This window comes from Acinonyx jubatus, chromosome B4 (assembly GCF_027475565.1).
Source record: "Acinonyx jubatus isolate Ajub_Pintada_27869175 chromosome B4, VMU_Ajub_asm_v1.0, whole genome shotgun sequence".
NCBI classification, from domain to species: domain Eukaryota; kingdom Metazoa; phylum Chordata; class Mammalia; order Carnivora; family Felidae; genus Acinonyx; species Acinonyx jubatus.
In genome coordinates this window covers 37,050,580-37,075,100 of record NC_069387.1, presented here as the reverse complement: position 1 = coordinate 37,075,100, position 24,521 = coordinate 37,050,580, and the positions used below count along the sequence as shown (strand labels likewise).

The following is a 24,521-nucleotide window of genomic DNA, read 5'->3' as shown; positions in this document are numbered from 1 at the left end:
AGTAATAGTCACTTCCTGTATTAAAATGTTAAACAGAAGGGCACCTGGGTGGCTCAGTCAGTTGAGCCTCTGACTCTTGATTTTAGCTCAGGTCTTGGTCTCAGGGTCATGGGTTTGGCTGAGCCGTGTTGGGCTCCGTGCTGGGCGTGAAGCCTACTTAAAAAAATAAATAAATAAACACAGCCCCAGAATCTGAGAACAATTAGGCTAAAGAATTTGAATGCCAGTAGAAACCAAGACCTGTAGCACTAAAACTTTCCAGATTGTTCTGGGTACACAACTGCTTTGATGTTGAGAAACAAATTAGTTTGGCTTTTTCACAGATTAAACCTATCGGTTTAGTCTTTAGGAACGAGGTTACTAAGTGCTAAGGGTTCCCATCAAAGGGCCCTGAGTTTTTCCTTCTGGGACTGGAATGAGAGAGGGATTTATCAGAGGGTGGCCTTGAGGAGGATTAGGGCTATGGCAAGCAGTCCCAGCCTCTTGCCTCCCGCTCAGAAAGTACCGTGTGATGGTGAGATGCCTGCGTTGATGTGAAGGTCCCCCCAGTGAGGCCGCGACTTCCTGGAGGCCATCCTCCATGTCTCTGTCATCCGGTGGAGCTCGGCATGTTCGACCCACAGGAGGTTCTTAACCCAGTGCAGCAGTCCACTACCAGTCCACTGAGGTGTTCTTAGTATCAGCAGAGGCTTCCTGGTAAATAGATTTGGGTGTTTCGAGTCCTTATTTGACCATTCTGCAACAGTTGGTGGTGGTGAACATATCCCTCTCCTTTGTGTGAAGTGATCCCAAAACATGAATCAAAAATAATGCATGTCATTTAAAAAGTTAAATGTATTAAACTTGGTTCTTTGGGCAGGTACTTATAATTCTTTTAACTATTTTAAGAAATATACTTGCATAGCACATTTGAAATTGTAAGCTTCGTGCTATTTCTTGATTTATGGATTTTAATCATTGTACCTTCCTCTTGTGAGAGCGAAGATGCAGCTTTCTTACCATTTCTTTTCCTTCCCTCGCCCCATCCTCCTGTTGTAGTTAGATGGAAAGTGTTAGCCTCTCCTAAGCTGGTATGCTCTGATTATGGGTTTTCGTCTTGAATAATTTTTATTTTCCCAGTATGCCTTTTAAAGTATGTCTAGCTAATATGCCTACACCACTTTCTCTCACACCATCCAGTGGCCTCCGTAGGATATTCCATACATAAAATTACTGCTTAGTCTGGCTCCTCAGCTGCCATAACAAAATACCACAGATTGGGTGGCTCAGATGACAGAAACTTATTTTTCACAGTTCAGGAGGCTGGGAAGTGCAAGATCAAGGTTTGGGCAGCCTCTAGCTTCTGGTGGAGACTCTTCCTGGCTTGTGAGGGCCTCCTTCTTGTTGTGTCCTCACACGGTAGAGAGATCTTTGGTGTCTCTCCCCTTTTATAAGTAGACCAGTTCTATAGGATCAGGGCTCTGTCCTTAGGACCTCCTTGAAGGCCTTTTCTCCAATACAGTCACATGGGGGATTAGGGCTTCAACATGAATTTGGGGGCAATATAATTCAGTCTATAGTAATTACCAATTCCATTTTACCCTGCAGACTTCCTTATTGAAATTCTCCCATTTGTTCTTACGATCTGCTTCACAGCTATTGTACTAAGATTTCCCATCTCTCCTTAAAAAATAAAAAAAAAAGCAACATTATGAAGTATAATTGACATACAATAAAATACACCCCTTGTAAGTCCACAAGTTCAGTGAGTGTTGACAGATGGAAACCCCCATATAACCACTGCCACAATGAAAATGCCAAACATTTCCACCAGCCCAGAAAGTTTGTTGTACCCCTGGCTGCTGTTCCTCCCCTCACACCCTGCCCCAGCCTCAGGTAGTCAGTGATCATTTACCATCTCTGCAGATGAGTTTTAACTTTCTAAAATTTCTTGAAAATGGCATCATATCGTAAGTACTATTTTGTGACCAGCTTCTTATGCTCAGCCAGCATAATATTTTGGGGATTCATCCATGTTGTTGTGCATATTCTTAAGTTTTTTCTGTGTTTGAGTCTCTTGTTTCCTGGATTCGTTATCTTCTTTGTTTTGGTAGAGAACATTCCTGAAGGGTTGTATGGGAGGTAAGATTTTGAGACTTGCTGCAAGGGTATTCATCTGCCTTTCTCTTGATTGATACTGATAGTTTGGTTGGGTATATAATTCTAGCTGCAGAAATACTTTTCCCTCACAACTACTCCCTTTCCTCTCTAGTTTCCATTGTGGCTACTAAGAAGTCCCGTGTAACCTGCACCCCAGTTCTTGGTGGTGACCTGACCCACCTCATCCTCCAAAGTTTTCAGGATCTCCTCTATCTTTTGTATTCTGAAATCTCATGTTGATGGGTCGGATGTGTGTGTTCAGTTCCTTGTGTTGGCCACTTGGTGGGCTCTTTCCACCTGGAGGCTTCTATCTTTCCATTCTGAGACATTTTCTCACATCTGATAATCTTCCTGGTACTCCCATTCTTTGAGTTTTGGACTTGCTGGTTAATTCTGTAATTATGTTTTCTTCTAATTGCCCATCTCTTTGGGCATCCTGGTTGGGTTTTGTTTTGTTTTCTTTTTGCTTTAAATTCTACTTAAGATTTCTTTGACTTTGCTGTCCAGTCTTTCTATTCAGTTTATTTTTATTATCCTAGCCTTAATATTCAAGAACTTTTCTTATTCTTTGATTTTTAAAAATAGCATCCTGTTTTTGTTTCATGGAAATAATATCTTTGTGAGGATATCAATTATAGCAGTATTTTGAATTTTTGTCCCCCCCTGTATCATCTTGTCATGCAGCCTCCTCCCTCCCCCAGTTTTGGTTCTGTGTTTTGTTGAAAGGCTTTCCTCAACTGTCTGGTGATCTTTGGCTGTCTTCTATTGGTGACAAGAAAAAGCTACCACAGGGCTGACGGACAGGCCTGTGGTGCAAGCTGGCTGTGGACCACTGAACTGGCCTCTCTGTTGGGGCCTCCAGTGATCAGTGTCTGTGTGATTTCTCCTGAGCCATCCAGTTTTTCCAGAGAAGGCTCCTCTAAACTCTTGCCTTCTAGTCCTAGGCTGATGGTTAGTATTCTCGAGGGTGTCCTGGGGAAGTGGCTTCAGGTGCATGGTTTTTTGCTTAGTGTCCTGGTTTGATTTCAACTCCCTTCTCTACCCTTCACTTGACCTGCTATCTCCGGGGCCCTCCTGGCTTAGCTCCTCCAGAGGGTGCACATCCTATCTTTTGCAGAGAAGATCTCTGCAGGCGCTTAGGCTTACAGTCCTTTACTCTGTCACGTCCAGTTCTCTGCTTTTCATCTCTCCTAAAACTTGTTACCCTCCCATCTTCCACTTTCTTTCTGTGGGGTTTAAGCCTCTTCTTCCTTTGGTGTAAATTTAGTGTGTTTCAGAAAAGAACACAGAAGAGCATGTATTTATTCTGCCCTGTTTAATCTGAAGGCTTCAGGTCCCCATCTCAGCCCTCTGCCCATTCCGTATATCCTCTTCCTCTTCTCAGCCCTTTGTTGTTGATGTTTCTGATTCCAGGTCCTCATATCTTTGTTGTGTCTTCAGCTACCATCACATTCTGACCCTGTCTGCATCTCACCTCTGGTAAGCTCTTTCTCCTGTCACCATGTTGTTACATGCCAGGCCTCACCTGCTGGGCCTCTGCCCTGGGTGGCCACCTCCCCACTTGGGTCCTCATGATGCCTACTAAACTTGGACATGTCACCTTTTTAGCCTTTCATGACTCCACCACGTTGTGCTGACCTTCTGACCTTGTGCCCCCTGTGCCTTGTGTAACATTGCAATTTTGGGCACTCTAAAACCTGGAGTCCATGCTTCGCAGAGAACTGTGATGCCCTGCAGGTCCTGTGTTAAGTTTGTGCCTGTGGGGATTTTTAGGGAGCTGCTTCCCAGCATCAAGCCCAGCACTTGCTACAATGTGGGTGTTTAGAATGAATGAATTTACTTATCTTGGCATGTATTTTATGACTGTGATATCTTGGATGGTACCCCAGGAAATAACATTGTTCAAAGCTAGGTATATTGTGGGTACTTTATTAGATTTATTTCATAACTGAGGCAAGCATTTGGTCATACATCCTTTTAACATTTTCCGATTAATACTTTTGCTGTCTTATTAGAAGGTATAGAATTGCAGGACCTTATTTCTCCTTTCTCTTTGTGTTAGAGTGTATTCACAATTGTTTCTGGAGGATAACTTTGACCTTCCCATTAGGAACTTCCTCAGCTCACTTTGAAGTGGAGAGTGCTGGCTCTCTAACCAGGTGTCTGCCGCTGGGCCATTGTTACAGGGGGATGTCTCACCTGCTGCTAGCCAGGTGATGGCTAAAGGCAGTAGCTCCCATTTTACTGGCAGTACAGAATGGCTGCTTTCCAGGTTCTGCTGGGGAGTGCTGTCTGGAAGTCTCTGCCACTCAGTATTTCTCAAAAGCTGAGAGAAATGGTATATATGGGGCTTTTCCATAGATATGTTAGAAGTGCCATTCTATCATAGGGCCTTTCAAAAATTGATGAAATAGGTTCTTAATCTAGGACAGTAATAATTGTATTATTATTACTTAATAATAGCAAAAAAAAAAAACCAAAACTCCAGCTGCTTACTTATGTAACACGTATTGTTCTAATCCTAGTGTAGGTATTAACCTTTTTCTTTCAAAAAAAATTTTTTTCATGTTTATTTATCTTTGAGATGTTATGTTTCATGTTATTTATCTTTGAGAGAGAGGGAGAGACAGAGCGCAATCAGGGGAGGGGCAGAAAGAGGGAGACACAGAATCTGAAGCAGCCTTCAGGCTCTGAGGTGTCAGCACAGAGCCCAATGCGGGGCTTAACCTGTGAGATCATGACCTGAGCTGGAGTCGGATGCTTAAGCCCCTGAGCCACCCAGGTGCCCCTGTAGGTATTAACCTTTATGGGTAGGAACTTAATGCTTGCAGCAGTTCTCTGAGGAAGGTACTATTACTATCCCCCTCCCCACCTTTTTTTTTTTTCCCCCAACTTCCCATGTTTGTAGTATGGAGCAAAGAAGCCTAGAAGGGTTAGCCTCAGGTCACAGCTGGTGAGTGGAGGAGCCAGTGTTTGGCCAGCAGCCTAGACTCTGGAGCCTTAGCCACTGTGCTCTGCTCTTTCCCCATCACTGAACACCTGTGCATTTTACCTATAGTTCGTTTAAGCCCAAATTAGGTTCAGAACCCCTCTGGGTACTCTGGGACCCCCTAGTTTAAGCAGGCTCGGAGAGCTGACTGCCTGCCTGGAACATGTAGGTTCCTGTAGAGACTCGCCTGAACTGAACTGCCCTTTGGACACCAGAAGAAGCAGCCTTAAGAAACCCATGTCAGTGGCCTCCCAGAAGGACTGTGTTAGTGCTCCCCCTGCCGTAACAGAGTTTCACAGGCTGGGGGTTTCAGTAATAGAAACTTCCTCTTCACAGTTCTGGAGGCCAGAAATGCAGAATCACAGTGTGGGCAGGGGTGGGTCTCTCTGAGGGTGAGAAAGAAGAGACTGTTCTGGCCTGCCCCCTGTGTTTTATCACATCGCTTTCCCTCTGGGCATGCCTTGGTGTCCCAATTTCCCCTTTCTGTAAGGACACCAGTCTTACTGGATCAGGGCCCTGATCTTAACTAAATACATCTGGAGTGACCCTATTTCCAAATAAGGTCACATTCTGAGACACTCAGGGTTAGGACTTAACACAAGAGTTTGGGCGGAGGGTCCCAATTCAACCCACAGGGAAAATTCTGGTCTTTAAGTAAAGAATTGTGTTCTCCAGAGCAATTCGTTTGCTTTTAAAGTGTTTTGAAGACCAGGACTCATGGGGCTGTATTAAAGTGGAGAGCCCAAGGTGGCTCCCCCTTAGTGAGGATATAGGATTTCAAGCTATATATTATTTGGCCTAAATTCTTTTTGGGGGCTATTTATCTAATTCTTCACCTTTTTTTTTTTTTTTAATTTTTTAATGTTTATTTTTGAGAGAGAGAGACAGAGCGAGAGTACAAGTGGGGGAGGGGCAGAGAGAAAGGGAGAATCCCAAGCAGGCTCCGAGCTGTCAGCACAGAGCCCCATGTGGGGCTTGAACTCATGAACCGTGAGATCATGACCCGAGCTGAAGTCTGACGCTTAACCTACTGAGCCACTCAGGTGCTCCAAATTCTTCACCTTTTAATTTTGTTAACTTGCGGTATTTATATGTAACCTGATGAGCCACATTAAATTATTTTAGGAACAGTGAGCTGTATAATTAAACCATGAATTTCATTTTCATTTCTTCCTTTTTCATATTTTCCTTGGCTATCCTTTTGCTGATTCCTTTCCTGCCCTTTCCCAGCTCGGTCTTAAACTACCTTCTAGTAATTAAAGGTAGACCTTCCCTGAAGGCTTTATTAAAATGGGAAACATCATCTGGAAAGCTTTAATTTTTGTTCTCTTTTCCTGAAGACCTTTTTCTTCCTGTAGGGAAAATCTTTAAGTCTGATTTGTGGGGCCCTTTCCTGGCTCCGTGACTTTGAACAGAAGAAACATCAAGAAGAAGCACGTCTCCTTGAAACTAGAACTGTCCCCTTAAGTGATGGGAAGGATCAGCCCCCATTTCTTTCATCCTCCTGCAAAGAGACCCCAGACACCCTGAGGCCTGCTGGAGAGCCTGACTGGGTGACTCAGTTTGTGCAGAAGAAAGAAGAAAGGGACCTGGTGGACCGGCTGAAGGTGAGCCCTAGGGTGACGGGAGGTGAGAATGATCCAGGAAACAGTGTTTGGGTGGTAATTTGGGGTTGATGAGTGTGTCCTTCTCCTTTGCAGTGCCTTCTTGAGCCAGTGGTACTGTGCCCTTGCTGTCTTTTTAAAGTTTATTTGTTTATTTTTGAGAGAGGGAGAGTGGGGGAGGGGCAGAGAGAGAAGGAGGAGGAGAGAGTCCCAAGCAGGCTCTGTGCTGTCAGCACGGAGCCCGACACAAGGCTTGAACTCTTGAACCATGAGATCATGATCTGAGCTGAAACCAAGAGTTGGACACTCAACTGACTGAGCCACCCAGGCATCCCGCTTTCTGTCTTTTTAAAGCTGATGTCAGTGGGCCTTCTCTAGACCAGGGATTGGCAGTTCCATTCATTACCCACCTGGAAAAAGAACCTCACTGTTGCCATTGGCAACATGGTTCAGTGGCTGCAAACTCCATTAAGGGAATGAATTTGATTGAGAGTCTGTGGCTTCGGGAGGGAGTGTGTAGACCTGCAGTGAGCAATAGGGCTGGGACCCAGTGAGGGTCAGGGATGCTGCTGCACCCTTGAGAGCTGCCCATGGAAGGGAGAACCGCCTTGTGTGAAGAGGCACGAGGCCGAGCCCCAACTCTTTAAGGAGGGCCTGGTTTGGGCCTCCTGCGGGAGTTTCCTGTGTGGCTCCTTTACCCTGTAGGAGGAGCAGGTCAGGCGGAAGAAGCGAGAAGAGCGCCTGCAGCAGATCCGTCACAATGCACAGCTCAAGTATGCAGCCAAGCGCATGGTGAGTGTCCTCTCGGAGTGGCAGGGATGGTGTACGGGCACGGTCCCACTGCGTGGGGCCTCACGGAGTTTCTCCTTTGGGTGAGTGGTCAGGACCTCAGTATTCTTGCCCTGACCCCCCCCTCATCACCCGGAAGCTGGCAGCTTGAGCTGAGGTATTGATGCCTGGGGTGTAGATACCAGTAGGACAGCGAGGCCTGTCGAAATGGCATGTGTGTTGTCCTTGGTGGTAGCCACTTCGAGGCTGACTCCGTCAAGGGGGCAGGGCACCCGTACTGAGATTCCTCTGTCCCACTTGTAATGCTCTTACACAGAGACGGGAAGAAGAAGAAATGGAGCGTCTCCTCCATCTCAGCAGGGAGATGCTAGCAGAAGGAACAGGGACCGAGCCCCTAGAGCAGCTGGTATGTGGGGACGAGGAGCTGGTCCTCGCCGAGTACGAGAGCGATGAGGAGAAGCGAGCAGCTCGTGGGTAAGATGGTGCTTCTCCTTTACCCACCTCCCCTGCGCTGGTCTGCATGGGGGCTCCCAGGGAGGCAGCTCCTGTGCCTAGAGAGAGGCAGCCTGCTGTGTCCCTCATGAGACATCTGAAGGGATGGAATGCCATCCCTTAAGTTCCTCATAAATGGGGTCTGTGCCTTAGGCTACAGGGCTAGGAAGGGGAGGAGCAGGGACCTGCACCCAGCACCCAGGCCACTTTTGATCATGTCCTCTTAGCTCCTAGACTACACCTTGTGAGGTTTATGATATAAATCATCAATGTATCCTTAGCCCAACTTGTTCTTTTCGCCTTCTGGCTTCTGAGTTTCTGATGTGTGAGTCCTAAGCTGCTGGGTGGAGTAGAAACACTGAAGGTGACAGTGAGGATGTTCTGAGGCCACACTGCCCTAGTGGGAGCCTCCTTTTTCATTCATGCTTTAGTTGCACAAATGACCTTTGAGGGTGTGCTCTAGGTGTGGCGTGGCTCCAGATGCCACAGACGACCGACATGACCCCTGCCCTCCGGAGCTTGCATGTAGTTGATGGCAGGGGGGTGGGGAATGTACACCAGAACTGTGAAATGAGCACATTTGCCCAGGAGGAGAATAAAACTGGTGAAAGGGGTAGCGTGTGGGGTCGCACCTCCAGGTGAAGCTAGGAGAGCCCTCCAAGGGGGTGACAAAGCATGAGAAAGAGCCATGGGGAGACCTGGGAGAAGAGAGGTCTGTCTAGTCAGTAGCCTGAAGGTACCCTGGTCTGGAAACGGGAACAGGTTTGGTAAGTTCAAGGGGCACAGAGAAGGCCCAGGGGCTGAGCAAGAGCGAATGAGGGAGAGAGGGGAAGAAGAGGCAGCTGTGTGTTTGGGCCTCATGGGTCCACTGAGGGTTTGGGTGTTCTCAGTGCAGTGGGGCTGTGGGGTTTCAAACAAGGGAGTAACAGGATTGTATTTGGGCATTAGGGCATTAAAGTCATTTTGATATCAGTTCTTTCCCCAAGTCACAAGTACCCCTAGAGGTCATCCCTCTTAGGCTCCCAACTTGGAAGCATTGTTTTCTGCTCCTCTAAAGGTGACTCCAGTGTTCTACATTCTCATTGACACTGGTCACCATGTCTGTGTAGAGTGTAACTCCAAGGCCTGAAACCTTTGGTTGACTCTTTTGTGATGGAGAAAATCTTCAGTCTGTCTGCAGTGCACCTTCTAACTTCACCATCGGGTGCTCAGCGTCCCAGCTGCCCTGACTTTTCTTTCTTTTCCCCCTCAGCTTTATTGAGATATAATTGGGTTATAACATTGTGTAAGTTTAAGATATATACCATGATGATCTGGTATCTGATACATGTATGCATTGCAAAACAATCACTATGATAAGGGTAGTTAACAAATCCATCGTCTCACATACTTAACATTTCTTTAAAGATGTGCTCTCCTAGCAGCTGTCAGGTGTACAATACAGTGTAGTTAATGACAGTCATCATGCTGTGACCCTAGAACGTATTATCTTATAATGGTACCTTTACCTTTTGACTACTTTCACGTCCCTCTTCAGCCCCTAGCAATCTACTCTGTTTCTAGGAGTTTGGTTTTTTTAGATTCCACTTAGGATATGCCACAGAATTGTCCTTCTCTGACTTACATCACTTAGCAGAATGCCCTCAAGGTCCATATATATTGTCACAAATGGCAAGACTTCTTTCTTTTTTATGGCTGAATATTTCCGTGTGTGTGTGTGTGTGTGTGTGTGTGTGTGTGTGAGAGAGAGAGAGAGAGAGAGAGAGAGAGAGAGACATTTTCATTATTCATTCATCTGTCAGTGGATACTTCGGTTGTTTTCATCAGTGCTGCATTGAACATGAGGATGCAGAGATCTCCACGAGATAGTGATTTCATTTCCTCTAGATATATACCCAGAAATGGGATTGCTGGGTCATATGCTACTTAATATTTCTAATTTTTTGAGGAATGTCCATGCTGTTTTCTAGAGTGGCTGCACCAATTTACATTGCCACCCACAGTGCGCAAGGGTTCCCTTTTGTCCACATCTTTGCAAACATTTCTTTCTCTTTCTTCCTTTCCTTTCCGTTCCTTTCCTTTCCTTTCCTTTCCTTTCCTTTCCTTTCCTTTCCTTTCCGTTCCGTTCCGTTCCGTTCCTTGCCGTTCCATTCCTTGCCGTTCCGTTCCTTGTCTTTCAGAGTACAAGCAGGAGAGAAGGGCAGAGGGAGAGAAAATCCCAAGCAGGCTCCATTCTCAGTGCAGCGCCTGACCTGGGGCTTGATCCTTATGACCCTGGGATCGTGACCCAAGCTGAAATCGAGAGTTGGATGCTGAATGGGCTGAGCCACCCAAGCACCTCATCTTTTTATCTTTTTGGCGGTAGCCATGCTAACAGGTGTGAGGTGAAATCTCATTGCAGTTTTGACTTGCATTTCCTTGGGGATCAGTGATGTTGAGCATCTTTTCGTGTACCTGTTGGCTATTTGTATGTCTTTGGAAAAATGTATATTCAGTTCCTCTGCCCATTTAAAAAATGTTTTTCTGTTTATTTTTGAGAAAGAGACAGGGTGTGAGTGGAGGAGGGGCAGAGAGAGAGGGAGACACAGAATCTGAAGCAGGCTCCAGGCTCTGAGCTGTCAGCACAGAGCCTGATGCTGGGCTTGAACTCACAAACCATGAGATCGTGACCTGAGCCAAAGTTGGACGCTTAACCAACTGAGCCACCCAGGCGCCCCACCTCTGCCCATTTTTTAATTGGGTTACTTGTTTTTTGCTGTTGAGTTCTATGAGTCCCTTATATATTTTGGATATAAGCCCCTTATCATCAAATAGGTGGTTTGCAAATATTTTCTCCCATTTCTTGGTTGCCTTTTCATTTTGTTGATTGTTTCTTTTGCTGTGCAGAAGCTTTTTAGTTTGACATAGTCCCACCTGTTTATTTTTGCTTTTGTTGCTTATACTTTTGATGTCCTATCTAAGAAATTATTGAGAAGAACAATGTCATGAAACTTTTTCCTGTGTTTTCTTCTAGGAGTTTTATGATTTTAGGTCTTACGTTTAAGTTTTTAATCCATTTTGACTTAGTTTTTGTGAGTGGTGTAGGAGAGGGGTTCCATTTTGTTCTTTTGCCTGTTCGTTCAGTTTGCCCAGCACCATGTTGAAGAGGCCATCTTTTCCTCATTGAGTATTCTTGGCTCCCTTGTCCAATAGTACTTTACTATATATACCTGGGTTTATTTTTGGGCTCTGCTCTGTTCCACGGGTCTTATGTGTCTGTTTTTATGCCAGTACCAAAGTGTTTTGATTACCATGCTGTTTGAAATAAGGAATTGTGATTCCTCCAGCTTTATTCTTTCTCAAGATTGCTTTGGCTATTTGGGGTCTTTTGTGGTTCCTAATGATTTTTAGGATTCTTTTTCAATATCTGTAAAAAATGCCATTGGAATCTTGATAAGGAATTGCATTAAATCTATAGATAGCTTTGAGTAGTATGGACATTTTAGCAACGTTAATTCTTGTGACCCATGAACATGGGACATTTTGTCATCTGTGTCATCTCCAGTTTCTTCATCAAAGTCTTGTAGTTTTGAGTATATGTCTTTCACCTCCTTGGTTAAATTTATTCCTGAGTATTTTATTGTTTGTTTGTTTTTTTTTTAAGTTATTTACTTTGAGAGAGACAGAGAACAGGTGAGTGGGGGGAGGGGCAGAGCGGGGGAGAGAAGAGAGTCCCAAGCAGGCCCCTTGCTGTCAGAACACAGCTTGATGCAGGGCTCAGAATCACAGACCGTGAGATCAGATCATGTCCTGACTGAAATCAAGAGTTGTACGCTTAACCAACTGAGCCACCCAGGCACCCCAATATTTTATTGTTTTTTTTTTAATGTTTTTTAAAATTTATTTTGAAAGAAAGAGTGTGAGTGGGGGAGGGGGAGGGAGAGGGAGAGGGAGAGAGAGAATCCCAAGGATGCTCTGAGCTGTCAGCTCAGAGCCCAATGCGGGGCTCAAACTCACAAACTGTGAGACATGACCTGGGCTGAAATCAAGAGTCAGACACTCAACTGACTTAGCCACCCAGGTGCCCCAATATTTTATTGTTTTTGATGCCTTTATAAGTTAGACTTTTATTTCTTTTTCAGATAGTTTATTATTAGTGTACAGAAATGTACCTGATTTTTGTGTGTTGGTCATGTGCCCTGCAGCTTCACTGAATTTATTGGTCCTAGCAGTTTTTTGGTGCTATCTTCAGGGTTTTTGTAAATAAAATCATGTCGTTTACTTCTTCCTTTCCAATTTGGATGCTTTTTATTTCTTTTTCTTGTCTGATTGGTCTGGCTATGACTTCCAGTATTATGTTGAATAGGAGTGGTGAGAGTGGGCAACTTTGTCTTTTTCCTTGTCTTGGTGCAAAAGCTTTCACTCTTTTACTGTTCAGATGTTAGCTGTGGGCTTGTAATAGATGGCCTTTATTATGTTGAGGTACATTCATTTGTACCTAATTGATTGAGAGTTTTTATCATGAACAGGCGTTGGATTTTGTCATGTTTTTTTCTGTGTTGAGATGATTATGTGACTTTTATATATCATTCTATTTATTGATGTATCCCATTTACTGATTTGCATATGATGAGCCATCATGTTTTAGGGATAAATCCCACTTGATCATGGAGTATGATCCTTTTAATATGCCATTTAGTTCAGTTTGTTAGTGTTTTGTTGAGAATTTTTGCATCTGTATTCATCAGGGAAATATGCTAGCCTGTAGTTTCCTGTGTTTGTAGTGTTCTTACCTGGCTTTGGTATCAGGGTAATGGTGGTCTCATAAAATGAGTTTGGGAGTGTTCCCTCCTCTTCAGTATTTTGGAAGAGGTTGAGAAGGGTTGGCATTATTTCTTTAAATATTTGGTAGAATTTGCCTGTGAAATCATCTAGTCCTGGGCTTTTCCTTTGGTGCTCAGAGGCCTGCCCCGAAGCACAGATTTCGGGATCTGGATTAGAACCAAAACTTTTGACCCTGCCCGGGGCTGAGATGTCCAGACCTCTTTATGCATCCTATCTCGAAGAGATAAGGGCAGAGAGGCTCTGTAAACCCTTTGCCACCTGCCTCCAAGACTGCTTGCCCACTCCTGTACTTCTCCTCAAGAGGCCCCTGGGAACAAGAGAAAGAACTTGAGTGGAGTTTGTGAATATTAGAGAAAGTGCTACTTAGGGTCTGGGCCTGAGCCAGTAATCCTGCAGATTTCTACAGCTTCCAGTGCCCTGGCATTTCAAGAGACATGAGCCTCTCTGACAACACAACTCATTCTGAATATAAAATTTTTGCTCTTCATTTCTTCACATGTCCAGCTTCTTACTAGATTCGGTTGAGTTTGCTTACTGTGTGATTTAAATCAAGGCCTTTCAGACAAAGCTGACTGAACAATTATTGATTTATTTATTGACCGGGAAGGCAACCCTATAACTCCTCTTCTAATCCCCCAAAGCAATTAGCATTTCTGCTTTTTTTTTAAATAAAATTTGCCAGGTGAGTAAAAAGAATCCCAGTGATGGCCCTGTAGGTAGAGTGTGTCTGTGAAAGATTTTGTGTTTTCTGAGGAACCTAGACTAATAATGTTGACCAAACATTCAGCCTTGTAATGCAGGATTTACCTCCCCACCAATCTGCCAGTGCACATGGGCTCTTCATCATTGCTGGGAATGGTAGACTGAGGTGCTGGTAAGAGAAGAGATTTATCTGGTTCTGAGTGACAGCATCTTTTATTCAGTCAGTCAGCAGTCAGTTGTGACTTCCCTCAGGAAATGTGCGTGGAATTCCTGCTGTGTGCCAAGGCCTTGGTGGGACCCCTGGCATTCACAGAAGCTAGATACTCCCAGGTCCTGCCCGTGGAGGTGACAGCCTGGAGGGGGAAACAGACCAAGAATAAGTTATTTTGAATGAGGTGCAGGGGGGCCATGGCAGTGTGTCAGAGGCCAGCCAAGCTTATGGGGGAGGTTGGAGAAGGCTGAACAGAGGAGACAATGTTTATATGGGGATCTCAAGGTTGACAGTTGGCTAGGTAAAAGAGGAGGTGAAGGGAGAGAGCATTCCAGGCAAAGAGAACAGCATGTCCAAGGCTCTGAGGTGGCAAAGAGCAAAGTTCTGTGGGGAACTGAGAGAATTCCAGTTTTCTGGAGGGTGGACAGTGAGGACAGAGTAGCCTTTGATGAGGGACAAGTCAGACACTGAACCTAGGCTTCGGGCATACTGTGCCCCTTTCTCATTTCCCTCCTGAGCGGCAGTGGGAGGATGGGGTTGGTGTTAGCCTGGGGGTGTCTCTCTGACTGAGCGAATGAGCACCTGCTCATTGGTGGAACCTGGTTGTTGGAATGGTCTGTCTCCCTTTGGCTGAGGGCTCCAACCCCAGCAATGCTGGCCTCCATGCGGGGAACAGCTTACTTGTTTAGCTAGTTCCCATACATGGCACATGCTCGGTACAGTGCATCTCAGTTGACCTGAGTCCCCAGGGAAGACTGTTCCATGTTATTTTTCTCTCTCAGAGTGGACGAGGAGGAGGAGGAGGAGGACCTGGAGGAAGAACACGTAACTAAGGTAAGACATCGTGTCCTGGGTATTCTGGGATTGGTCCCCAGTCCAGGGCTGTATCCCCCTAGCTGCTTCTCACTCTCCTGGGGCTCCCCAGACCCAGACCTTGGTGTCGGTGCTTACTTGGCCAGATGGGCTAGGCACCCAGAGGAGAGGCCTCTCCTGGCAGTGAAGCCTGGGCTTGTGTGCCCCAGGGCATCCAGGAGCTGCCGTTCTGGGCCATGGGCCAGTGGTATCTCTCTGGGGAAAAGGGGGGGTGGCAGGCCAGAGCAAGAGCACCCTGCCCTTTGGCTCCCTCTTCTCTGGTTTGTATTTTCATTGGCATGGAGTTCTGTGAGGTACATATGATTCTGACACCTCTCATGTTTAAAATCATTTGGTTTCATTTGTGTAAGACTCTTGTTTTCTCCGTTAAAAGTAGATATTTTGCCTCTATTTTTCTCTTCTTTTGTCGCTGTTCTCCATCTCAGAGGAGCACAGAGAGAGTTTAGCTCAGTGCCCCCCTGCCTTACTGCCCGCCTGTCTTCCAAGCCCTTTGGGAGGTGTGTGTGGACAGCCCACCCCCCAACACACTCCCCAGAATCTACTCTTTCCCATTTGGGAACCACAGCTCAGGGAGGCGGTCTGTCCTGAGATGAACAAGCCCTGTAAAGTGGCTGGATTAGTAGCTGAGCAGGACTGATAGGAGGCGCTCCATGTCGTGGGTGTTCTCGTGACCTTCTGGAGCTGAGGGGATGGTGGGGACTGCCCCGGCCCTGTGTTAACTGAGATCTGCTGTGGGACAGAATCCCCTTGCTTTAGGTTTGTGTATTTGTGGCCACTCTCCCCAGTCCCTCAGCGTATTAGACCATGTATTCCTTGATGTGCAGACAATATTTGGAGAAATTGTGGTCTCCTCTTTGAAATACCCTGCTTTTTCTCGGAGCAGATTTACTACTGCAGTCGGACGCACTCCCAGCTGGCCCAGTTTGTGCACGAAGTGCAGAGAAGCCCCTTTGGCAAGGACACCCGGCTTGTCTCCCTCGGCTCTCGGCAGGTAAACAGAGGCAGTGGGTCTTGGCTCAGGTGCCAACCTGCTCCCTTCCCGGGGCCTTCGTCGTCTTCTTCCAGACATAGAAGAATTGTGGGTCCGAGGCAGGCCGAGCGGTGGGAGGATCGGCCTCTTCCGGTCCTTGGGGGGCTAGGCAGGCTCTGGAGGGTTGCTGTGTATCACGTAGCCGGGACCATTGTGTTGACTTTTTCTTTATCCTCTGTCTTCTAGAATCTTTGTATAAATGAAGATGTGAAAAACCTGGGTTCTGCGCAGCTTATCAATGACCGCTGCATGGAGATGCAGAGAAGTAAACACGGTAGCCACCGGCACCCTGGAGCTGTGCAGCAAAGAGCTCTGGGACTGTTGTGTAGCCTCAGGCAGTACTGGGAAGGGGTCGGGAGTGGGGCAGAAGTGGACAAGGATGTGGGAAATAGTGTCTTAAATGGCAGTGACGGCAGAGCAGACGGCCGGGTCCTTCCTAAAGACCATCTCCTTGGGAAAAGGCGTTTTGCTTTTTGGGTCAGTGTCTAGTTCAGAACCCTGGCTCTGAGATGATTTTACTGGCTTTTTCTAGCGAACACCAAGTAAAATACCAGAATGGTGTGCTGAGTACCGAGCAGTACTGGGAAGGGTTTATCGGACCCCACCCTATGGAATTGGGCTCCTGACCCCATGGACACTTACCATTCTTTCTGCCTTTGCCCCCTTGTGCCTGTGCCCCTCAGAGAAGAGCAGAGCTGAGGATGAGAAGCCCAAGAGGAGAAGGCAGGAGCACCAGGCCGCATGCCCCTTCTACAGCTATGAGCAGCTGCAGCTCCTCCGAGACGAGGTCCTGGTGGGGGTGAAGGACATCGAGCAGCTGGTGTCCCTGGGGAAGGAGGCTCGGGCCTGTCCCTATTACGGGAGCCGGTTTGCCATTCCAGCAGCCCAGGTGAAGACCCTGGAGGGTTGGGCAGTCACTCTTGGCTCTAACTGTGGCCTCAGCCCCAAGGAGTTTCCTCATTCCTCTTAATTTGGGAGGATGTCACTGGCCATGGTTGGACTGACCAACACACTGCACACCGGTGACCTGTCACCCACACGCCTGGTGCGTAGGGTCAGAGGCGGCCCCAGGTGCCTTGTGGCTCTGGGTTGCAGGAATAGTTGGCATTATTGGGGACAGCAGATAAAAGCCAGGAAGGGGTGTGCAGTCCTAGTGAAAACACAGAGTCGGGGGCGAAAGCTGAGGGGATGAAGTAAGGGTGCTGCACCAGAAACGTGTTCCCAGATGGCCTTTCGGAGGAACCTACCCACCAGTGTGTGAGAAGACAGTCTTCTCTAGACTTGCCACATTTGGTGTCATCTTTAAACAGAAAAACTGCCGGTTTGCCAGATCAAAAATACCATTGTTATTTGGTACGATTTTACTGTGTAACTGCCACTTCTTAATTTGAATGGCTTTTGGAAATAGGGTTTCGATTATGGAGACTTCCATATAAGAAAGAAGAGATTAGGTAGGTTTTCAGTGATTCAGGGAACATGAGTAATAATTTTACAAGGCAGTTAAGTGCTCATTAATATACTACGTTGAACCGTGTTGCGTGGGTGCTCAGAATTAAATTCCAGAACCCTCCCAGCCCTCAGCATTGTTGCATGCTGTGCCTGGGGTCTGTTTGCCACATTGCAAGATTAGTGCCATAGATACCTGTGTGCAAATATAGTAAGATGTCCTGAGATTTTCATGATCTTAACTTTTTGAGATACTTTTCACCTCATTTTTGCTTTGTAGTATCCTACTAAAAAAGCAAAGGCAAGTATTATCCATATGTTCTCATATCCATATGAGGACACAGGCCCAGAAAGGTTAAGTGATATATCTGTTTTCTCTTAGTGGGTGAGTAATGGAGCCAGTATTAAAGCTGGGCCTTAAGTTTCTAGTTTTCTGGATTTTCACTCTATCAGTATTCTTTTAACTGTAAAATCATCATCACAGAGAGCACCTAAAAATTCATGGAATGCTTTTTTGTTTACCCTCCACCCCTTAGCCCTTATTTGAGATAGAGTTTATCATTTTGCAGATGAGGAAATTGAGGCACAGAAAGATTAAGTCACTCTTCCAGAGTCATTTAGCTGGGAAATAACAGCTCCAAGACCAGAACCCAGGGCTACCTACTAGTACACCACTGGTTTTCACAGTGTTTTGAGGAACCTTGGGTGCCTCAGGGGCTACCTCGGGGGTATGGATAAGGCTAAGCAGGGGTTCCACGCTTCTCTCTGCTCCCCTCTGCCCACCGCCACTCTTGGTTCAGTCAGATTCAGATTGGCCCCAGTTATATCTGTTTCATATTTCATGTTCCACATAAAACCTGAAGAGGGGGTCTGTTGCTAAAAGCACAGGGCTTTGCTAGAGCTTTCACTCTTGAATGCCCCTACACGTATTCTGGTTGGGAAATGAAACCACTCACACCAGGAGCTTAGAGCAGGTGGGGCTCTTGTGGCAAGGAGCCCAGCCCTGCTCAGGTGGCCGCCCCCTCCTCCCAGCTCGTGGTGCTGCCCTACCAGATGCTGCTGCACGGGGCCACCCGCCAGGCCGCAGGGATCCGGCTGCAGGGACAGGTGGTGGTCATTGACGAGGCTCACAACCTGATTGACACCATCACGGGCATCTACAGTGCAGAGGTCACCGGTTCCCAGGTGGGTCGGCCTCTCCCTTCTTGGGCCAGTGCCTGCTGTGGGGAAGAGGGATGTGGATCATCTCTCCAAGTGCCTAGACCTGGAATTCGTCTGGCAATGGCGTGGGGAAGGGTGCGCTGAGTCGAGGCAGTGGCCTCGTCAGAGGCGGACTGGCTAGAACTATGGGGACCCAGATCTTAGAAATGCTGGCACCCAGCGCAGACAAGGTGACTCATTTCCTTGTTCCTCACTGGCGTATGTCATCCTGAGTCCCTCCAGCCCAGGGTGGTACCAGCCAGCTCTCTATAACCCAGGACAGTGGGGTGAGGGGAGCAGGGTCCTCACATGGCTGGACATCATTATTGTTGCTTTGAGGGGTTCTCAGTATTTCTGAAAGCCACTATTTATCGATTATCTCCTCTGTGCCATGCAGCATACACAGTATTGTGAAACCCCACGCTGCCTCTGTGCAGGCTGGTATTCCTAGTTAATGTTGAGAACTCTTGAAATTCAGGGGGGCATAAGCAGTGTGCTGCTCTCTTCACCTTGGTTGTTTCCCATGAGGTGTCCTGGCTGGCATCTTCTAGGCATGATCTAAGATATCATTGGCACAGCCCTAGGCTGCTTGCTCAGACCCTGGGCCGCCTTCACATCTGTTCTCTGTTCTCTCCAGTTCTGCCAGGCCCATTCCCAGTTGCTCCAGTATATGGAACGATATGGGTAAGACACTGCCTCCTGAGGGGGAAGGGAAATCCTGCTCAGTCTCTGGGAGAAGGCACTTGGGTCTCCATCTCTGGCCCAGGCACCACACCGAGTGGGCCAGGGTGCTGTTTACCTCCTGTTTACTGTGGTGTGTACCCCACATAGGCCGAGGGTGCTTGGGACACAACAGCTGGCTGTGAAGGCCTTGGGCCACGGCCAGCCTTTTTCTCTGGGACCATATTTGTCACTGTGGTCTGCCTTGAAAGACACTGGACAGAAAGGCCACAACTTGGGGCATTTGGAAGGGAAGCAGCTTGGGGAGTGCTACCACTTGATGTCCGTTGGTGTCTCCTCAGGAAGCGTCTGAAGGCCAAGAACTTGATGTACATCAAACAGCTCCTGTATCTGTTGGAACAGTTTGTGACTGTGTTGGGAGGTAAGGAGCACTATGCCCACCCCAGCCCCTGGCCTGCTAAGCTTGCTGCAGTCCCTTCTCTGGATGCCAGTCAGGACACCTGGGATTTCTGTGTCCTCAAGAATTGTCTTGGCCATTGATTTAGAAGATTCTTATTTTTCATAGCTTTGTTGAATTGTCTGACCATAGATCCTTTTTTAGGTTTCTAGTTTATATTTCCCTGAGTCCTTTTTATTTTGCCAGACCTTACTTCTCAGGTAGTAATAACAGCAGTGTGTAATAGAAACGGGTGACGTTACTTTGGAGTGCTCCTGTGAGGAGAGCTGCACAGGCACACTCACTGTTGTTGACAGAGGAGTCAACTAAAGCTCAGAGATGTGACCTGCCTCTGCTTCATGAACCTAGTAGGAGAGACTAGAGGCTTCTGGCTCTAGGTTCCATACTGCTTTGCACAATTCTGTGTCACCTACCCCTTCCTTTGCTATATATATGGCTGTCATTTGAAGGCTTTCCTAGAAGCCAAAGTTCTGGAAAACCAGTGCGGCGTCCCACTGGAGGAATTTTGTCTAATGTCGGTGTTCCTCCCTTCCACCTCTGCCTTGCCACTGGCCACTGTGCAGCCTGGACAACTCTTTGCAGCTGCGTAAAGTGGGTGGTCCCTTGGCCCCAGGCTCCTTGGAGGAGGTGTGAAAAGAATGAGATAACAAGGCTTTGGGCTCCATATGCAAACGTGGGTTAGATTTTGAGGCTTCCTAGAGCTTCCCACCCTCTCAGTGGGTTCTTTGGGTGCCATAAATGGCAAAAAACCTGTTTACATGTGAATGCTCTTATTTGATGAGTACATCAAATAGCGTACACACAAAATGTGTGAGAGGATGGGGGTGGGGGGCAGAGGATCCCCATCCTGACCTGCTTGAATTCTGTTTTAGGAAACATTAAGCAAAATCCCAACACACAGAGCCTTTCGCAAACAGGTAAGAGGGCGGCCTTCAGAGACTCAGAGATGGTCTGAGCCGTTTCTGAGCTCACCTCTGGGCCTGTGGTCTTCAGAGCAAAGATTCCAAGGCCCTTCTTTGTTTATCCTTAGGGACAGAGCTGAAGACCATCAATGACTTTCTCTTTCAGAGCCAGATCGACAACATCAACTTGTTCAAGGTAGAGGTTCTCCCCCTTCTGTGTCAGAGCCCAGTTTCCTTATCCTTACCGCCACCTGCAAGCAAAGCACTGTGTTAAGACTGGAAGGAATAAAAAGTAAATTTCTTCTGTTGTGAGTCAGTCTAGAAGTCTGAGGATCTACAGCATAGATGTTTGTAATTAACCCTTAAAGTGCCAGCAAAAAAAAAATCTTCAATCCAGAGTGAAGGGTCCTAGGGATTGGTGAGAAAAGCTGCCTTTCATTTACCATGTAAGCACAGATAGAAACTCCCAGGTCCTTTACCTCATTCCATCTTTCTTCTGGCCCAGTCTTTGCCCTGGACTAGAAAGAGCAGGTCAGCTTTGTGAGCACCATCCTGCTATTGGGCTGAGGTGGCTGAGAACACTCCCTGGGCCACTCTGCGTGACCCACCCCCATCCTTGCACACCAGCCGCAGGTGTCTGCCTGCTCCAGACCTACTGTTCGGGGTACTGCTGCCATCACTTGACTCACAACTTAGCGATTCCAAATTACTAAAAATACAGAGGACTTGCTGTGTCCAAGGCAGTGCACCAGGTTCTGGGACCCCACGGTAGGAGGTACCATCACGATTCAGAAGCAGAGGAAACCAGGGCTGGGTGAGGTTTCCCCGGGACAACATGTACTAGCCATACATGAGTGAGCAAATGGTGCCTGGTGTGGGAGGCAGCATGTGAGCCCTGGCTTGGCCTTGAGACCCTGCTTGCTTCCCTCCTGCCTTCCCATTTTTCTTCAAACCAGCTTACCTGTTTTGATCACGGTCACTGCCATTACCCCATCTGACCGGTTGAGGCCATTTTGATGCCTTTCTTCTCCCTTTGGGTCCCGCATCCAAACAGTTGCCGGGCCTCAGAGCTGGAAGGAGCACTCGAACTCCCACCGCTTTTCCAATCCCACAGCTGCCACTTCAGGGCCGGCTCGTTTCCTCTCGCCTCCTTTCCGCTCTTCCTGGCTTCTCTCTCTGTCCCTTCTCAAATCTTTCCTACACTGTCATCTGGTGAGTCCTCACTGGAAGATAGTGCCCTTTTTAGAAATCTTCAAAGGCTTCAACTCCCTGTCTTCCTTTCCACGCTGCACATGTTGTACACACTGGAGGGCCCCCGAACAAGCCCCAAGCTTTACCCTCTCTGTGCCTTTGCTCGTATGTGTTTTTTTAAACTCTTAATCTTTTCAGGGTTCATCTTAGGTGCTGTCATATTGAAGGAGAGCACAGAAGACCTGTCACCAGGAACCTTTAGAGAGGGTTGGGGCTATGCAGACGTTAGTGAGGAGGCCATGTGCATGAAGGTTGCTCTTGTGGGAGAGTGCTGTGTTGTATGTGGGGGTGGTGGGAGAGGAGTGACCTCAGAAAGGAGGTTGACCCGGTTGGCCACAAGGAGGCTGGGTTCCTCAGGAGCTGTCAATGAATCATGCTCCCTGGGGTTTTGGAAGGTGGTGGTTTTTTTTTTTTTTCCAGCCTAATTGTTGCATGTGCCTGTGGTGGTTTGCTTTTGCAGGTGCAGCGCTACTGTGAAAAGAGCATGGTCAGCAGAAAGGTACAGCCTCTTTTCCTGGGTCTGGCCAGGCTCCACAGCACCCCACCTCCTGCCCTCCCAGTACCTTGCTCTCCCCTGCCCTTTGGAGCCCCAAGTCACCCCTGCTCCCTTCTTACTGCAGGGCTGCTTGCTGTGTCGGGTGGGGGTGCCAAGACGCCTTGTGTTGGGGGGCAAGTTGTGGGCTGTGTGGGGTGCAGCAGAACCTCCAGCCTGGGCTCCCACTGCTGCACCCTCATTCCTCCCTGTGCTCTCTCTCCCCGTCCCAGCTCTTTGGCTTCACAGAAAGGTATGGCACGGTCCTTGCATCCTCCAGGGAGCAGTCCAGACTGGCTGGGTTCCAGCACTTCCTACAGAGCCTGCAGCCCGCATTGACCGAGAGTGAGTCAAGAGGGGGAGACAGGGCTGCAGGTGGGGGCCAAGAATATCCATCCCTCACGCGTGGACTCCTCTCCTGCCTCATCTGTGGTCCCAGACTGTCTTCCTTCTGCTCTGTGCAGCTCCTGTGCCCCACGGAGATGAGGGAGAGGCCAGGGTGCCACGGTCTGCTTCCCCGCTGATGCATATCGAAGGCTTCCTTGCAGCCCTCACCACTGCCAACCAGGATGGCAGGGTCATCCTGAACCGCCAAGGTAGTCCAAGGAGGAATCAGCATGGAGCCGGGAAACCAAAGCATGAAAAGATTCTACCTTGCACCTCTCTGGGTTAGGACGAGGAGACAAGGTGGTGAAAACTGGTCCTCTGTAGCCTGGGTGGGCTGGTGTAGGTGTGGTGAGGAGGGATGTGAGGCACTGGGGAGGCTGGCATCTCACGCCAGGTTATGAGAGAAGTTGTATAGCCTACTGGTTACAGGTATGTGAGTTTTGGTTTGAGTCTTGATTCCGTCACCTCCAAGCTGTGTCTATCACTCTGAACCTCAGTCTTCATGTGCAAAAGGAGCTGGTAGTGCTGTCTGCCTCGGGCTTGTCCTGCACTTTGAATGGAATCTAATCAAAAGGGAAAGTGGTATCTCTAGTGGCTCCTTCATGGACACAACTGAACTCCCATTTGCCTCAGACTCATGGAAGTCTTTGTTCGGTCTGCCTGCAAACCACCCCCTCTTTCCCCAGCTGGCTCTGTCTTTTTTTCAGGAAGTCTTAGTCAGAGCAGCCTCAAATTCCTGCTCCTGAATCCAGCCGTGCACTTTGCCCAAGTGGTGAAGGAATGCCGGGCAGTGGTCATTGCAGGCGGCACCATGCAGCCGGTAAGGGAACCAGACCCAGCCTCTTGTGCCCTGAGTGCTGGGATGAGACAGGGACAGGGGGAAGAGGCGCTGTCCAGTGGGCCCCCAAACCAGAAAGGGGTCAGCTTGAACAGGCCAAGCAGCGTCCACCAGGTGGCATTGCTGTGCTGTCTCATGCCTGGACCTTTAGCCTGGGGCAGGGGTGGAGTGGGCAGTGGGGGTGGAGGGAGGCACATGGCTGCTGATTTGGTGCTTTTGTAGGTTAGGTACCGCACTTCTCCCAAAGATAGCCGTTCTGGAATTTCAGGCCCCCATTTTAGTGCCATTCGCTCCTTATACCCACCATAGATACGACCTTTCCTTTCTTTTATAAATTTATATACACACACACGTATTTAGGAAAGTATTATGTTTTCGTTGTAGAAAGCAGAGACCAGCAAAAGCAGGAAAAAAAAAATAGATGATAATTCCACCAGCGAAAGATTTTATTTTAGTGTATATCATTATACTAGTCTTTGTGTGCATAATTTTTACAAATATACATACATATTTTAAAAACAAAAATCTGTATCTCTACATGCTGTTGCTGTGATTTGCTTTTTTCACTCAGCAACAAATGTCATAGACATTTTTCCTTGTCAGCAGTATGTATTTATTCCACCATGCTCTGGCTGTGTTTTTTTCTGTTACATGAATATGTTATATCTTATAGAACTACTCTTCTTTTGTTAGATATTTAGGTGATTTCCAGTCTTTCTCTGTTTTAAGCAACACAGTGGCAAACAGAACCATGTCTCTGCACAGTGGTTCTGTCCTTAAGGTACACCTAGTCCAGGACTTTGGTGGAAGGCTTCTCAGCGCCCACGCAGTCATTCGTTTCTAACCTCAGCCGCTAGAATCCCCCATTGCTTTATTAGTTTCCAACTTTTGTCTTTTCTATAGACTTGTATATTTTTGTTCATGTATTAAAAGCATCTATAGTCATTGCTGCTTTCAATGCCCAGGTGTCTCAGACTTGGCCTGTCAGAGCCCGACGTGCTGCCTCTGGTCCTTGATGAGGCCCCACTAGCCTTGGGATGCTTTCTTGCTTTCTGGCAAGATGAAACATCCCAGCCACCTTATGCCTTCTTTATCCCATATCTGGGATCATTCATTTTTCTAAGATAACCTGGTTTCTTTTATTGGGGATTGGTGTTTAAAAACCAATATCTGG

At 47.5% G+C, this 24,521-nt stretch overlaps 1 protein-coding gene across 3 annotated transcripts in view; it reads left to right on the top strand.

The window, feature by feature from the left end:
* Positions 1-24,521, top strand: part of DDX11 (DEAD/H-box helicase 11) — a 37,987-nt gene that overhangs the window by 3,108 nt on the left and 10,358 nt on the right. For 2 of the 3 annotated variants that reach the window (XR_003425358.2, XM_015061457.3), the window contains exons 3-18: positions 6,487-6,735; positions 7,438-7,524; positions 7,838-7,995; positions 14,533-14,584; positions 15,507-15,614; positions 15,840-15,927; positions 16,337-16,542; positions 18,132-18,284; positions 18,937-18,983; positions 19,322-19,401; positions 20,310-20,354; positions 20,468-20,535; positions 22,051-22,089; positions 22,356-22,467; positions 22,587-22,718; positions 23,217-23,329. Coding sequence is in view for 2 of the 3 variants with exons in the window: in XM_015061457.3 (XP_014916943.2) it covers positions 6,487-6,735; positions 7,438-7,524; positions 7,838-7,995; positions 14,533-14,584; positions 15,507-15,614; positions 15,840-15,927; positions 16,337-16,542; positions 18,132-18,284; positions 18,937-18,983; positions 19,322-19,401; positions 20,310-20,354; positions 20,468-20,535; positions 22,051-22,089; positions 22,356-22,467; positions 22,587-22,718; positions 23,217-23,329 (1,737 nt within the window). In the remaining variant the exon portion in view is untranslated. The remainder of the gene's footprint in view (positions 1-6,486; positions 6,736-7,437; positions 7,525-7,837; positions 7,996-14,532; positions 14,585-15,506; positions 15,615-15,839; positions 15,928-16,336; positions 16,543-18,131; positions 18,285-18,936; positions 18,984-19,321; positions 19,402-20,309; positions 20,355-20,467; positions 20,536-22,050; positions 22,090-22,355; positions 22,468-22,586; positions 22,719-23,216; positions 23,330-24,521) is intronic. The other variant, XM_027074033.2, reaches the window with a different exon arrangement.